Source organism: Sphaeramia orbicularis, chromosome 19, assembly GCF_902148855.1.
Source record: "Sphaeramia orbicularis chromosome 19, fSphaOr1.1, whole genome shotgun sequence".
NCBI lineage: Eukaryota > Metazoa > Chordata > Actinopteri > Kurtiformes > Apogonidae > Sphaeramia > Sphaeramia orbicularis.
Window position 1 is genome coordinate 45,281,468 of NC_043975.1, and position 16,630 is coordinate 45,298,097.

At 34.8% G+C, this 16,630-nt stretch overlaps 1 protein-coding gene across 2 annotated transcripts; it reads left to right on the forward strand.

Annotated features, from left to right (window-relative positions):
• Positions 1 to 395: 395 nt before the first annotated feature.
• LOC115410364 (ubiquitin-conjugating enzyme E2 D4-like) lies at positions 396 to 16,589 on the forward strand. 2 transcript variants are annotated; one of them, XM_030121987.1, is made up of 7 exons: positions 396 to 584; positions 6,022 to 6,085; positions 7,844 to 7,875; positions 11,268 to 11,345; positions 12,652 to 12,757; positions 13,097 to 13,190; positions 15,734 to 16,589. In XM_030121987.1, exons 1-7 carry the CDS (start codon positions 561 to 563, stop codon positions 15,777 to 15,779), a joined length of 444 nt encoding a protein of 147 aa, XP_029977847.1. In that variant the 5' UTR covers positions 396 to 560; the 3' UTR covers positions 15,780 to 16,589. The 2 variants fall into 2 exon arrangements, with proteins under 2 accessions (XP_029977847.1, XP_029977848.1); XM_030121988.1 differs by lacking the exon at positions 13,097 to 13,190.
• The last annotated feature ends 41 nt before the right edge of the window (positions 16,590 to 16,630 follow it).

Sequence of the window (16,630 nt, forward strand, 5' to 3'; positions counted from 1 at the left end):
GACAATTAATGTGGGTCCTGTCCCAAAAAGAGAACTGTTGCTCAGATTTAATTTGTACAGCTGTATTGATGCTGCATATATGTACCAATTGTTCATTTTGCTTTTGAATAGTAACAAATACTGTCTGCCGAATGTTGTTTGTTTTGTTATTGTTTTATTTTTTTTTGCGGAAAAAAAAAAAAAAAAAAAAGGAAAAATGACTAATAACAAATAAGTGTCGAAAAATAAGTTTAAAAAAATATAGAATATAAAATATGCCACAATACGAAGAAAGCACATAAAAACCTCGAATAAGGGTTTGATAAAGCAGGTATGAGGATCCATTCGCCCCTGAGTCAAAGTGCTCAAATACAGAAATACATTTCCCATGATTCAGTTCGAAGGAGTGACCGTAAACAGGAGTATGCGGAAACAAAAGAGGTGTTAAAACACAAACACATCCCGGCTATCGAAGTACTCAGGGAAATAAACTACCGCCGCTGACTTTGCGGACAATAACATTTCCATTAAAACGCAGAGCGGGTGAAAGTGAGCCGTGGAGGGAACTATATTCTGTCAACATGGCCATGAAAAGAATACAGAGGGTAAGTTGGACTAGCTACCTGTGGTTGGAGCTAATGGAGCTAATGGAGCTAAGTGTCCGAGCAGAGAGGACACAAACAAACACTAATGGCACTTCAGCCAAACATGGACAAAGACTGCGGAGTTTCCGGTAAATTAAAACCACTCACAGCTAAATAATATTTGTGAAAGGACTTTGTGACGCAGTACAGATGAAACATAAAACAACTTCAAAGTTTAGTGCTAGCCTGCTAACAAATAAAACTATTGTGGAGGTGGGACTGTCTGTCCTCATTAAACCAGGACAAATACCAACTGTACTTTATACCACTTATATATAGGCCTGTGTATTGGCATGAATCTGGCGATACGATACAAATCACAATACTAGGAGCACAATACGATATATCATGATATGTCATGATACTGTTAATAAGGCAATTTTTTTTTGTTTCTTTTTATAAATGATTATTTCCTTGAAGAATTGAATTACACCAGAAATATGCACAAATATTAAACACATTTTTATTTGATCACAACAGGATCTAATGCTATATCACAAAATTTTCCTGTGTTACAACTTAAATTTGTTTTACATACATTACAGTTTAAGATCCTGTTCAAATGTTCATATTCTATTAGTTTAGAACTGACATCATAACATTATTTTAGTTCAGTCCCAACAAAGGAACTAACATTATTTAATAAAAGAGTGTTCAATAATGATGATAATAATAATAATAATAATAATAATAATAATAATAATAATAATAACAATAATTATATATATGTGTATATACATATATATATATATATATATATATATATATATGTATATAAAGAACCTCCACAATATCTGCATTTGAATAAATACCTAAAAATATCGATACAGTACTTTGTAATATCAATACAGTGTCGTGAAATGAAATATCGCAATATATTGCCGAACCGATATTTTCTTACACCCCTGCTTATATGTGTTAAATGTATCTGTGTTTCTAGTACTTAGTTAATGTTTTCTGAATAAAACACAATAAAAGGTTCAATTTCCTGGGTCCCCATCAGGGCCATAATACCATTGGAAAGTAGGACATTCAGTACTATATAACACTGTAGTGGTTCAGGTAACAACAGCCGTAAATTAGAGTTTAACAGGGATCTAGTCAGCTCTTGGTCTCCCTTACACCTCACCTCAACCAGGAAGTAACCTGATCCAATGGAGGACTGAGAACAAGTGGATCTGATGTGAGGACTGGTGGACCCCAGTAGTCTGGTCAGCATGTTTATGTACCCCGCACAAATCAACAAACCCTTTTCTTCAACCGTTCAGTGCGCTGTGCTTTATGTATTATGGTATTAATAATAAGTGTGTGTATTGGCAAGAATCTGGCAGTACGATACAAATCACAATACTAGGATCATGATACGATATATCACAATATATCATGATACTGTTAAAAAAGCAATTTTTTGTTTGTTTCTTCTTTTTTTTTTTTTTTTTTTAAAGATTATCTCCTGGAAGAATTGAAGTACACCAGAAATATGCACAAATACTAAACACATTTTTATTTGATCAGAACAGGATCTAATGTTATATCACAACATTTTTCTAATTCTTCTAGTTTCCAAAGGATCTAACATCTGCCTCTCAGACAGTAAAAAGTGCTTTTAGGATGCTTCAAATAATCATTATTTAATAAAACAGTGTTTAATTATAATAAATAAAATATAAACAAAAAAGAAAGCCAAAAAACAAAAATGAACCTCCGCCATATCTGCATTTGAATAAATACCTAAAAATATTGATACAGCACTTTTTAATATCAATACAGTATTGTGAAATGAAATATCGCGATATATTACGGAACCGATATTTTCTTACACCCCTAATTAATAATGGCCAAAATGATGTGATGATTGGAAAACAAAAAAATGTGGAAGGAGGACCACCAAATCCCACAACTAGGAGACCCAGTTTCCCACAAATGTAAAAAAAAAAAATGCAGTAGTAGTGGTGTAAAAATCTACCCTCAAATCCCACAACCACATGAAGCACAACCTGTCACCCCTCATCACAGCACCAAAGACTCTCCGAAACCTGGGGAATACCCTGGATAAGAAGTATATGTCAGTTGGGAACAAGAATGATCATGATAAATGACTTTAGAGGCTAATTTTGGGTCCTGAGTGACAATGAAAGCAGGGAGTGACTTGTAGCTTTAAATCATTCATAAGAAAGTGCAACAAAAGTAATCTAAGAGATGCACCGAGACAAAAAACATAAAAATAAAACAGATGAAAACACTGTAAAAAATGCACCAAGATGAGCACACACACATATAGTCATGTACACATGTTGAATAGGTTTTATTTTAGTTTTTATGGTGACTTTCACAACATTAATCAGACTGAAGAAAATGACTGAACTTATTAGTCAGTAAGATCAAACTTACACTAGACACCAGTACTCGGACGTTTCAGAACATTTATAGGATTAAATAAGTCCCAAAATGTCCTCAACATCAAAATGTGAAAAATTAGAAAAAATGAAACTTAAGTTAAAAAAACTACTAAATTTCGGAATGTTTTGTGTTTTGTAGCGTTTTATTTGGCGTCTAAAACAAAATAAATCCTAAAGACAAAAACATTTACATTATGATGTAAAATACTTGCCAAGGAAAATTATCCCATAAAAAAAAATTCAATAGTTTCATCCTGGATGATGCGTCTACACAGACTTCAGACATTCTGAATTTCAGTAATTCCGTCTGTTCATTTTCTGACGTAAAGAGTCAAAATGTCGGTAAGGTTTGCCCCTCCCACATAAAATTTGCAGGTATTTGTTAGTTTGAGACTTCAAAAACCTGTGAGTCAAGTATTTTTTTCATGTTTTCCTGTGAAGTACACTGTCCTGTTTCTCTTGTTTGTACATGAGAGAATGACACATGGAGCTGAATGCTGTTTGAAGTGTTCTGACAGAAGCTCAGGTACAAACTCATCATCAGTGAAGAAACACAGTGAATGCCTTAAAGTGGAATCATGACTGACAGTAGAATAGAATAGAATAGAATAGAATAGAATAGACTTTATTTGCCATTTGCAAAGATACATCACAGTATAGGTACATTGGAATTCTTTTGCGTTTCTCTGAGTCGTAGAATCCAAAGAAAAAAAGACATGAACAAAAACATAAACACAGCTAAAACATATAAAAACATTCCACAGACAAACACAAATACGCACTTGTAAAATAGAGTGCCGTATCAGAAAAATAATAATAATTAGAGCTGCAACCGATTAATTGACTCCAAGTGATCCAAAAAAATCATTCAACCACAATTCTCCTGAATCAAAGCTTTGTTTCCTTCATTTCTCTGCTGTTAAACATTGGTTCCACTGTTGTGTTTCACACGGACACTTATTGTGACACACAAAGAAGCTTCAATTCAGGAAAACTGCAATAGAATATTTCCCTCAAATCAATTCAAGTCGATTAATCGAATCGTGAATTTTTGCATTCGCTTCAAGCACCTAATCAATTAATCGGTTGCAACTCTAATAATAATTCAATCCAATCCATCTTTATTTGTAAAGCACTTTAAAACAACCGCAGTGGACCAAAGTGCTGTACAGAAGAATAATTAAAACCAAAATAGAAGAATAAAATACAGAAATAGATTTAAAGACATAGAAACTGTACAAAAAAACAGTGCTGTACAGAAGAATAAATAAAACCCAAATAAAAGAATAAAATACAAGAATAGATAAAAAAAAAATACATAAAAAGCCATACAATTAAAATCAACAAAATAAATAAATAAATAAAATAAATAGATAATACCTTCATAGTACCTTCAAACATCTCAGATGGTTTCAAAAGCCAAGGAGAAAAGATGGGTTTGAAGAAGGGATTTAAAAACAGACAGAGATGAGGCCTGTCTGATATGGAGAGGCAGATCGTTCCATAGTTTAATCATGATAAAAGTACTGGAAGGTAAAAACAAGTTATTACACATTTGAATTAAAGCACTGGGAGGTAGAACAGGTTATTGCACATTCAGTTAAGAGCACGGTTGTACAGAGTGTCCCCAAAACATGGACATCATTTGAGATGTCCATATCGGAGTGACTACATGGTCAGGAGAAATGATACTTAATAGGATTTATTTTGGACATAAAACAGTTTATTCTACAAATTTCAAATGAAAAATTCTGGAGGATGGTTATTTTATAATGTTCCAAAGTTATTACAAATGTTCAGTGTGTGACGCGGCACACATCCAAACTAGGGATGTAACGATATGAAAATTTCATATCACGGTTATTGTGACCAAATTGTGACCACGGTTATCATTATTATCATGGTATTGTTGAAATTGTGCTCCAAATGTTCAAAAAGTACTAATACACACACTGAAATAATTTAACCAAGTTGTATTTTGAAAAAACAAACAAACAACAACAACAAAAAACCAAATAAAATAATTGGCACAATGCACTTTCTCTTGGCAGAAACATTCAAATATTAACCCTTAGGGGTCTGAGCCTATTTTGTCCGTTTTTCAGCACTTTTGATTTTGCCTTTATATACTATATAAACAAATGTTTATTATACCTATGTTTGGTATCTTTTTCTCAGCACAACTTCATTTATGTCATCTGCCTTTTATTTTTTCACTTTAACCTACTATATCAACATAAAAGGCCAGAAAACACAAAAAATATATAAAATCTGATTTGAAAAATGTATATAATTTATTGCATAAATAACACAAAGATGCGTAACGAACCTTTTCAAAGACTTTAAAAGTGAATATTGGTTCCAAATATTAGGTGTATAAAATTAAAATTGTAATAACTTAAAACTATACTCAAATATTTGACATACAAACAGATCTTTACATAGTCGTTTTCTGCGGAAAAGTGCGGTAATCAAAGACGGTTATCATGATAATTAGAATTTAAACGGTAATATTAACTGTTGGCAATTTTACCGCAGTTTATCGTTATACCGGTAATCGTTACATCCCTACTCCAGACGGTAGTGGAGTTCCTTCCTCTTGAAACTTGTGATGCCACGTCCAAATTTGCTTTCCTGTTGGCGCTTCTTTATGAAATTTTCTAACAAATTCACGTTGCACAGTCACATTTGACTGAGTTTGTTTGTACTTCAGTACACACAACACCTTTTCTGTTGCAGTAAACGACATGTCTATTCCTGAAAAAGCAGAACAATCAAAATGATGACACTTTTTTGAGCAAAAAGAGCAAACAAATTTAAAACAAATTATTAGGTGATGAAGTGATGTCAGATTTTTTGGGACACCCTGTACATCTTCATTAACGACAGTAGATAGGACAGTGAGTCCGTTTGATGGACCTGTGTCCTCCTAATGTCCCCATGTGAGCAGTGCCTGTGTCGTCCACTGTTCAACTGCGTTTGGTTTGTGTGTTGAGCAGGAGCTGCAGGACCTTCAGAAGGACCCTCCAGCTCAGTGTTCTGCTGGACCAGTGGGAGAAGACTGTGAGTACACATCCTCACCTGGACTGTCTGTGGACTGGTGCGGCGTCTCTGAAAGGATTCAGCGTCTAGCATGTTTTCCCGTATTATTGCTTTCATGAATCGATTCGTGCTCAGTATAATTTTTGACCAGGTTTTTTTCGTAATAACTTCATAACTTTACTAAAACTATTCTTTAATGTTTACGTGAAAGTAAAGTTCTGCAGAGCAGTGTCAGTTAATTAGAATTAGGGATGTAACGATATGAAAATTTCATATCATGGTTATTGTGACCAAAATTATCACGGTTATCATTATTATCGTGGTATTGTTGAAATTGTGCTCAAAATGTTCAAAAAGTACTAATGCTCACACTGAAATAATTTAACCAAGTTGTATTTTGAAGAAAAAAAACAACAAAAAAACCCAAATAAAACTACAAAAGCACTCGGAGGGCGCAGACCTCCGCCAAGGCAGAACAGTGACACCCCGCCATCACCACCAAAATTTAATCATTTGTTCCTTGTACCAGTATCAACATTTCCTGAAATTTTCATCCAAATCCGTCCATGACTTTTTGAGTTATCTTGCACACGGACAGACAGACAACCAAACCAATGCTGGCAAAAACATAACCTCCTTGGCGGAGGTAACTTGAAAAGCACTCGGAGAGCGCAGACCTCCGCCAAGGCAGATCAGAGTAGAAAAGTAGTCATAAACTTTTACTGAACAGACATATTACAACTGAAGTGATATATACAGCTAATAACAAAACCTATTTGACTAGTAATTGGACTGGACATAATCAATCATCAGTCAATCAGTTCTGACTTTTTTCTCAGAATAATAATAATAAAAAATATATTGGACCTTTTTTTTTTCCAGTGGCCCTAATCGTCTTCCGTAATATCTATATCTGTATATGTATATATGTGTATATGTATTATACTTAGCACCATTAAAAACTTACAGTCCAAACGTGGTGTAATTTCCATAAAATGATTTGCTCAGGTGCATATTTTGTAGATGATGCTTAGATCAGTAACAGAGTTAACAGCTGGATTTGTTTCATTCCTGATGCGTGTGACGTCTGTGTTTATTGTAATCCTTTTATATGGGACAATGAGTGGAATCTCTTTTACAGAGTCATGTTTGACTGGTAACTGTGGGTGTGGTCAGTAGACAATATAAAGGCTGCAAAGAAAACACACAAATGTTTTTACGATCCAACAGAGATAATGTCTCACTGACATGTTAGGATCAGGTCTGATCCGTGGTGAAGTCGCTCACTGTCTGCGCTGTCATCGCAGTCCAATCAGTCGTCTGAGTGAACGGATCCCTCAGGACAGGATCATCAGACTTAATTCCATGTGTCGGTACTGCACTGTTTGTTTGAACCCAGAGGTGGACACCCCCCCCAATACTGAATGATGACACTTTCAGTTTCTGAGTACCTGTATTCAGTGAATAAACCTGTCCAGTTCAACACAGTTTGTCCACAGTTCATTCTGTAATGACCAATGGTTCCCTCTGTAATATGACGGGAACCTCAAACCAATAAATTTAATATTTCTGCACAATACAGATTATTATGACCCATGTGTTTTTAATGGTGCCAAGTATGTGTGTGTGTGTGTGTGTGTGTGTATATATATAATGTATATATATATATAATAATGTATATATATAATATATGTATATATATATATATATACTGTAATAATGACATCCTCTCTCTCTCTCTCTCTCTCTCTCTTTCTTTCTTTCTTTCTCTTTTCTTAGTGTTTCACTGGCAGGCGACTATAATGGGTCCGGTGAGTACCATGGCAGGTTTATACTTTGCCCATACACACTCGGCTGCAACGTAACTACAGCCAGAAAAGGACTGGACATTTTACAATTTTATTCCAGGTTCAAAAAAAGGCATGGCATGAAAAAGAGTGTCATAAAAATTTAAAAACCTCATGGAATATGATGATGTGTGTCATCAAATTCAAAAGGTTCAGATTTAGAAAAAGGCATCATAGGCAAATTAAAAAGAGTGAAGGGGATGATGGTTGATTGTACTGTTGTGTAGCTGTTGTGTAAAGGACACACTTATGTAGGTAACTGAAATACACTGGTCTGTTTGATCAGTTGATTCACACTATTAAGGAACATTTTTAATCAGAATGAACGACCTAAAGTTGATGATGGAAAACTGAGCCAGCTCTAAACTGTAGGGTTTAGAGCTGGTTCAGTTTTCCCTCATGGTTGAAGTCACTGCCAGATGGTATGACAGATGTTTTACTGGTTCTTATAAAGTCCAAAATCCAGAACCAAATTCAAATAGTCACACATGAAACAAGACTTCTGTCCACTAGGGCTGCAACTAATGACTATTTCAATAGTCGACCAGTCCTTGACCACTGGTCCAATAGAACATCAACAGGTATGTTGAACAACGGGTCAGATTATCAACAGCAAAAAAGGCCCTTATTTATAATTATTGCAGCAATAAAATACATTTTCTGTCCTTTAATAAGAACATTCAGTGCACAACAATTAGACTGAATGTTTGTTAAAGAATTACTCAATATTCAACAAATATTTCAGCAGCACTATAACATTTACAGTGTCTAACAAAGTTTATCAAACAAATGACTAAATACTCTAGAGTTAAAATAAAATAAGAATAAAATAAACATTTTCCCTCGAATATAATTGCATGATGTCACTAATGATCTGTAGTCGTCAACTCATTTTGCCGTCGACTGTTTGTCAACTAGTGGTTCCAAGACTAGTGTCCAATTATCTGGACACTGTGTTCAAACTGTAGGAAACTGGACTTTCAGACACGTGGAGGGTTCAGTGACTGTGATAAATATCAGTTACTGTTCAGCTGTTACTGTGTTACTTTTAGACAGAGGTTTGAAAAAGTGGCTTCGGTTTTCTATCCCAGTATGAAACGGCTACAGTCCCCTTCTGTCAACCTGTCAGTTTTTGTCAACATTGTGTTAAAGAGCTGTTTTAATCATAATGTACCTGACGTTATCATTATCATATGCAACAAAGCCTGAAACCATAAAGTCCTACTGCACCCTGAAGTACTCAGTACACAGGAAACACTCATTCTGTCATTAATTGCTGGTTGTTGTGTTTCCTCCAACTGAATTGTAGGTGGAGGACCTTCTTCAGCCTTTTAGAATAATATAAAATTATTGCAGAACATGTGTTTTTATTCCCTCCATTAAAGCCTTTACACACGTCTAGAATGTAACAGCAATCAGATTAGAGCAAAGTCACCAAATTCCTTTTTTTTTTTTTGTTTATGCAAAATATTCAAATAACAAAAAGTATGGATTGTTTAGATCAGGACTGTCCAGGTTCCACATTCAGCCCAGGTTGATCTAAACTGGGCCAGACCAGTAAAGTAACAGCATCATAACCTATAAATATTGCCAACTATTTTTCTTTGTTTTAGTGCAATAAAAAGCATTAAATTATGAAAATATTTACATTTACAAACTATCCTTTCACAAAAAACATGTGAAAAACCTGAAAAATAAGTGCAGTTTTAACAATATTATGCCTAAAGTTATCATTTGTACAAGTGCATTAAACACAATGTTACACAAACATTTGGGAACAGGTCTAATATTGGAACTAAAATAAGAACAGTTTGTCCTTCTATTTCTCTTTTGCTCAGGTCATTGTTCTACTTGGTAGTTGTTCGAGGTTCAACTGGACTAGTTTTGCTTCAGAAGAGCTAAACTAGTCCAGTTGAACCTAGAACTACCAAGACAAATGGAGTTGTCATTATTTATAGGTTATTATGCTGTTATTTTACTTTAAACCATGTTGATCTGAATGTGGCTCCTGAACTAAAATGACTTTGACATCCTGAATTGTTAATATCTTCAGTGTCATTTTTGCACTTTCCTCCCACGGGCCGGATTGGACCTTTTTGTGGGTCAGTTTTAGCCCCTGGGCCACATGTTTGACACCCCCGGTTTAGAAGATTGATCCTTTAGTCAGTCTACATTTGTTAAAGTAAACTTTACTGCTACTGTTATGGGCAAAGGGTCTCATCTAGGGATGCACTGATACCACTTTTTTCCAGACTGAGTACAAGTACAAGTACTTCCATTTGAGTACTTGCCAATACCGAGTACCGATACGAGTACTTAATAATCCCATTCCAGTTGTTAGTTCCTTTTGTAAATGTGCTTTATTGTTGTTGTCATTAGTCTGACTGGAACAAACTGCTGCTACTGACATTTAATGTAGGAGAATGAGCGTTTGTCAATTAAAACACCAGAGGGCGCCATTCTTAATTAACTATACTAGACAAATACCATGAAGAAGAGTCAAGTTTTTTGAGAAGAAGAAAGTCAGTAATAACAAACATGGAGACGACAGAGGTAACACTACTGTGATACTAATATTGCAGTGTTTTCTCTGGTAAGGTTTAAAAGCTTAGCTTCAGCGGGTCGAGAAAAGAGAAATGAGTGATAAGTTTCGTTTTCACTTCCGCTGGCGGTGGTCTGCACCGCTCCGTACCTCAAATAGTATTATAAGTAGGATGGAAACCGACCCAGCCCTGGGTGGCTGTCATAAATGTGTCAGTAATTTTTCTCTAACTCACACAGTGGCTCTTTGAACAGATCCTCTACCTCCATGGTTCTGCTGGTATTCTCTGTCTGGGTACTCAGCCGCCAGCACCTGGAAAACAGATGGAATGTACGCAGAGGACGGACAGAATGTTGCGTCCGTATCTGTCTGTGTCTGTAACGTTACTTGCAGTCAGTGTTACTTTTATCACTGTCATTTATTTGGAAAAATCTCCACAGTCTTCACACTCCCCACACACTATTCCTCCTCCTCGTACCTGCTGCACTGAACTGTGAATGTCACACGGCTGTAAGTGGTATCGGTGCATTTGTATTGGATTACTTTTATGAGTACGAGTACAAGTACACACACTGAGTATCGGAGCCGATGCCCAATACTGGTATCAGAATCGGTGCATCCCTAGTCTCATCTAACAGCTGCTCAAAAATAACTGTAATGACTAACACCAAAACTGTGTCCATCGCTAATAAATAAATGTACCTTGTAAAAGGTCATTTGGCTTCAAGATAAAATAACTGTAGAAGCAGACAGATTGTTCCTAATTGTTTCTGGCATGTGTTGAACTGATGAGTTGAACTGTGTTGGTTTTTAGGGTGACAGTCCGTACCAAGGAGGAGTTTTCTTTCTGTCCATCCATTTCCCCACCGATTACCCCTTTAAACCACCAAAGGTAAGAACGCTTCAGTTAGTCCACCGCTTAAACACCCCCTTCTACAGTAGAAAGCAGAGTGTTGCAGGCAGGATATACTTTTGTTTTTCTGCTGAAATTGTGTTAAGTTGAATCAGTACTTAATTTAAACATGTTCAAACAGTTCAACTTAATAAAACAGGAGACATTTGATTAAATGCCAGGCTGCATTCTGTGAGTCTGAACTAGAGGTAGACCCATATATTGATTTTTTTCAATATCAGCCTTAAGTTTTTTTTTTTTTTTTTTTTTTTTTTTTTTTTGAAAGCCGATATTTGATCAGTAGTAAAATGTTCTAAGATATTCGATCAGGCGCCTGTGTGGGCAGCACTTGAAGTTCAATAAATGTTAAAAGAGTACTATATGTGCGTGTGTTAATAATAATTTCATTTATATTGTTGCATAAAATTATTAATTATCTGACTGTTTCAATTGTATTTTATGGTCAGTGTTCTTAAAACAAAAAAACAAAATCAGCCTTAAATATCAGCTTCATAAATCGGCTGTAGATATCGGCATTGGCCTTAGAAAAACCCGTATCGGTTGACCTCTAGTCTAAACTCACCCCAGGGTCAGTTTTGACTGTCTATGGATGAATTTCTTATGGCTGTGATCAGTCACTGAATAAATGAATGAATGAAATCTTTATTTCAAACATGTCGACAGTGAAATCAAAACAAAAATCAACCAACAAAATATAAGTACTGGTACATAACTGACTGATAAGCAAAAAAAAAAAAAAAAAAAAAAAAAAAAAAGATAAATAAATAAATAAATAAAAGTAATAGTAAATAATGATAATAATAATAATAATAATAATAATAATAATAATAATACTATAAATAAAACAAATGAAATGAAATTATACATACTTGAAAAGGAGTAGGAAGAAGTAAAAACTTATGAACTCCTACCCCCAATTTCTATTCCTTATGATCACTATATAGCAATTATTATTTTGTATGAATATCAATATAATGATAATAATAATAATAATAATAATAATAATAATAATATAACAATATCACACTTCCTTTTTCTTGCCTACACTAATATGATCATACCCATTTACAACTTATCCTACCAGATATTAATAAAAACTAAAAAAAACAAAACAAAAAAACCCCAAACATGTATACATATATAATATAAATACATATAATATTCTATATTGTCCTATATAGTAATATAGTAATAATATATTCATATGTCCATATTTAAACTAGATATTATCAGCACATATTCACTACTCTGAATAAAATGTTTATTAACTTTGTTGTTTCAACAGGTTGCATTTACAACAAAGATTTATCACCCAAATATAAACAGCAATGGCAGTATCTGTCTGGACATCCTGCGGTCCCAGTGGTCGCCTGCACTAACAGTGTCTAAAGGTAAGAACAGACCCTTTCACCTCTGGGATCTGACCTCCTGGGTAACGTGTGTTGGATGGAGGGCTGCGTAATAAAGCAATGATTCTTGTTATTGTGATAGAATTTTTACCCTGTTATCAGTCTGTATTGTGAAACAACAGTTTTTCTTTTGTTTGTGTGACATTTTTATGTCTGAAGCACCTGAGATTCACAGAGCAACTCAACTCCATCACAGTGGAGTTTCCATCTTCCATCGTCTGCAGACACCGTTTACTGAGGGCTAAAACCATCCATCAGTCATCTATCAGTCTGTCAGAGGACACCGTCTAATGTGATCTTTGTTTGTCCTCTGCCTTCTAGTTTTATTGTCCATATGTTCATTGCTTTGTGACCCAAACCCAGACGACCCACTAGTTCCAGACATAGCACACATCTACAAGAGCAACAAAGACCAGTGAGTACATACTCAGGCCCCACGCACACATGGCTTTAGTTTCATGTAAAGTGTGCATTTTCTGATTGATTGATTTTGGCCAAAAATCAAATCCTGATGTTTTCCTCTAAAAACTCGATTTTCAATTTAAATTTTTGCTACAAAAGACAACAGATGTTGGCATGTCGTTTTCGTGAGCACCCCGCACTGCTCCCTTGCTCAAATCTGTAAAGATATCATGGAATCGCCGAAAATTCTGTGACGGTCCCACAGACGTTATACCAGTGTAAGTCAGTGACAGGCATCAGTCGTGTGTGTGTTCGTGGACACCGTCAGATGAGTGGTCCCCACGGAGTTAGATTTGAACTGGGGGATCCGTGCGTGGACCACGGCTTACTTTCAACTACAAAAACACATCTACCATCTGAACTGAATATTCATGAAGGATTTTATATTGAAGTCATTTTATAAACTTTGTCAGAGAAGTGAACAACTGAAATTCATCATCAAGTCCATCCCATAATTTCACCCCCACAACCCACATCCATGTAGAATTCCCATTTGTCCTCCTTTAGTCCATTCACCAATATACAGACCTCTGACATTAGAATGACTCTGAATATACAGACGTATGGAATGACTTCTGAACAATATTATATGTACTTTATAAATCATCTCTAATATTTTAATGTATACAATATCCTGCAATTTTAAGGTTTTAAGTTGAATAAATAAGTTATTAGTTGCTTCATAATATCCTACTTTATTAATTATTCTAATGGCTCTTTTTTGTAATTTTACTAATGTATCTGTCTTAGTTTTTGATGCATTTCTCCATATTTCTGCACCACGTATTCATTAGAATAATAGATCATGTATCAGCTGTTTATGTTTAGTCAGTCCCTTGTTTTATACAGTATGGGCTGGATCTAGTAAAGGTTTACATGTATAAAAACATGAGCAAACTCATTGCACATGCAAAAAACTGTACAAACTGATTTACTAACAGTGTGCACTAAGAGTGGTGTCTTTCAAAAGTATAAAATAGAGCGTCTGCATCCAGTTAGTATGTTTGACGCAATGAATATGACATATGGGGCGTTTGCAAGCAACTGTGCATGTGTTGGGAGGAGAAAATGTAAATATTTTAATTTAACACATGCAAAGTGAATTATCAAACCCAAAAGCAATTTATATAAATAGAAACTGTGTCTATATTAGGGATGTAACGATATGAAAATTTCATATCATGATTATTGTGACCAAAATTATCCCGGTTATTATTATCACAGTGTTGTTGAAATGTATTCAAAATGTTCAAAAAGTACTTTTACACACACTTGAAATAATTAAAAAAAAAACAACAAAAAACTAAATGGGGTCGCCTGAAGTTTCTAGTAATTGATAAAAATAAAAAACCTACAAAAAAAAAACATATTGAGTTGAGAAGAGAAAATCATAATACATAAATTGTAATAATAAAATGTTCATTGTGGTCAGTTTCAGATGCTGCAGCTCTTTCATAATTCATAGTTTGAGTTCTTGTTTGTTCAGTATTAATTGTTAGCCTTGTAAATCCAAGCTGGACTGACTGTACATATCCTGACCAAGGAAAATAAAATTCTCCCTTTGTGCAGTAATCTACACCTGGATTTACTGCCTCTGTCCACAGTAGCATATATTATATAGACTAAATGTCCTCTAAAATTAACCTTTATTTACAACATAGTATAGCAAACTATTACATGATCAAAAACAAATTAATTTTAGAAAAAAAAATGTCTGTTTTTAATGTCTTGGAAAGAAATGTGTTATGTTAAAATGTGGTCAGGAGTGGGGCTGTGTATTGGCAAGAATCTGGCGATATGATACAAATCACAATACTAGGATCACGATATGATATATCACAATATAATGTATTGTTAAAAAGGCTTTTTTTTTAAAATTGGTTTTCTTTCTTTTTTAAAAGATTATACCCTGGAAGAATGGAATTACATCATAAATATGCTCAAATACTAAACACATTTTTATTGGATCCCAACAGGATCTAATGCTATATCACAAAATGTTCCTGTGTTCAAACTTAAATTATATTTTACAGACATTACAGTTTAAGATCCTGTTCAAATGTTCAAATTCTATTACTTCAGAACTAACATCAGAACATTATTTTTGTGTGATCCCAACAAAGGAACTAACATGATTTAATAAAAGTGTTAAATAATAATAAATAAAATATAAACAAAAAAGAAAAACAAAACAATAATGAACCTCCACAATATCTTCATTTGAAAAAATACCTAAAAACATCGATACTGTGCTTTTAAATATCGATACAGTATTGTGGAATGAGATATCGTGATATATTGCAGAACTGATATTTTCTTACACCCCTAGTCAGGAGACAAAAAAGGTTGGAAACCACTGATTTAGCATGAAGGCTAATGAAAATCACACACAGATTAAAGTGGAAAAATGCAGACATTTATCAAATACGGTTTCATATGTTTCCAAACCCCCCTGTTTCATGTCTGGAGTTGATCTCCTTTCTTTTCTCTTTTTAGATACAACAAACAAGCAAAAGAATGGACCCAAAAGTATGCCATGTAAGGAAGAAACCAACATCAAAGAGAGAAAAAAATGCTGATAATTATTCAGTTTCATTCGTTTTTTTTGTTTGTTTTTTAAATCACACTGTAACAACACACAAACACACTAAAGTTGAACGGAGTCATGAAGTAAAAGGTAAGTCGCACCATCCATCCTGGTCCTGAACTCGTGCATGAACGGACCGCTTCGACTCTGAACACACGACAAAGACTGTTCAAGTACGGGACACTTTGATAATTTAAACTCTCAGCATTTTGGTTCTTTTGTTTGCATCCAGGAAATGTAATTTGCAAACAGTTTATTCCACACTGCTTCATCCCTTATTTTATAAAAACCAGTGGATTGTAAGACTTCCTACCCAGTGTTTTCAGAGGTAGAGGAGTGGACGTGGGTTCTGTTGAACTGGAATATGGAAGGCCTGATCCCTGCTGCTCCCGTCATCAGCTGAAATGAAGGCTCTCCTCTAGTCAAAACACATGTGGAAGAAGAAGGAACCAGCAGACGCCGTGGTCCACCCAGCCCTGACGGTCCAGGTCAGTGTGAAGCAGTGGCTCATGGGTGTTCCTGTTGGACTCTTCTACTGCTGCACAGGGGTGGGGGGGGCATGTTCAAATGTGTGCTCATCTCTCAGTGATTCTTATTGTGTTTAATGAATTAAAACCCTGTCATTTTATTTTATTCTGTTTAAATTAGTCATGTAAGCACCTTGTAAAACTGTCCTTAATGTATGCTTGTCTTCTCATCTGTGTGATCAAGACCTGTGAGGCTCCTTTTGTACTGAATTAAACAATGGTACGGTTTTTATCACAACTTTTTCCTCCAGTTCTCTTTATATCACACAGCTTCATACT

Bases quoted from the DNA above. Each gene is read 5' to 3' on its own strand.
- LOC115410364 (XM_030121987.1), top strand. From the start codon at position 561: ATGGCCATGAAAAGAATACAGAGG. The intron at 7,876-11,267 runs GTGAGTACCATG...GTTGGTTTTTAG, and splicing joins AGGCGACTATAATGGGTCCG to GGTGACAGTCCGTACCAAGG. The intron at 11,346-12,651 runs GTAAGAACGCTT...TTGTTTCAACAG, and splicing joins ACCCCTTTAAACCACCAAAG to GTTGCATTTACAACAAAGAT.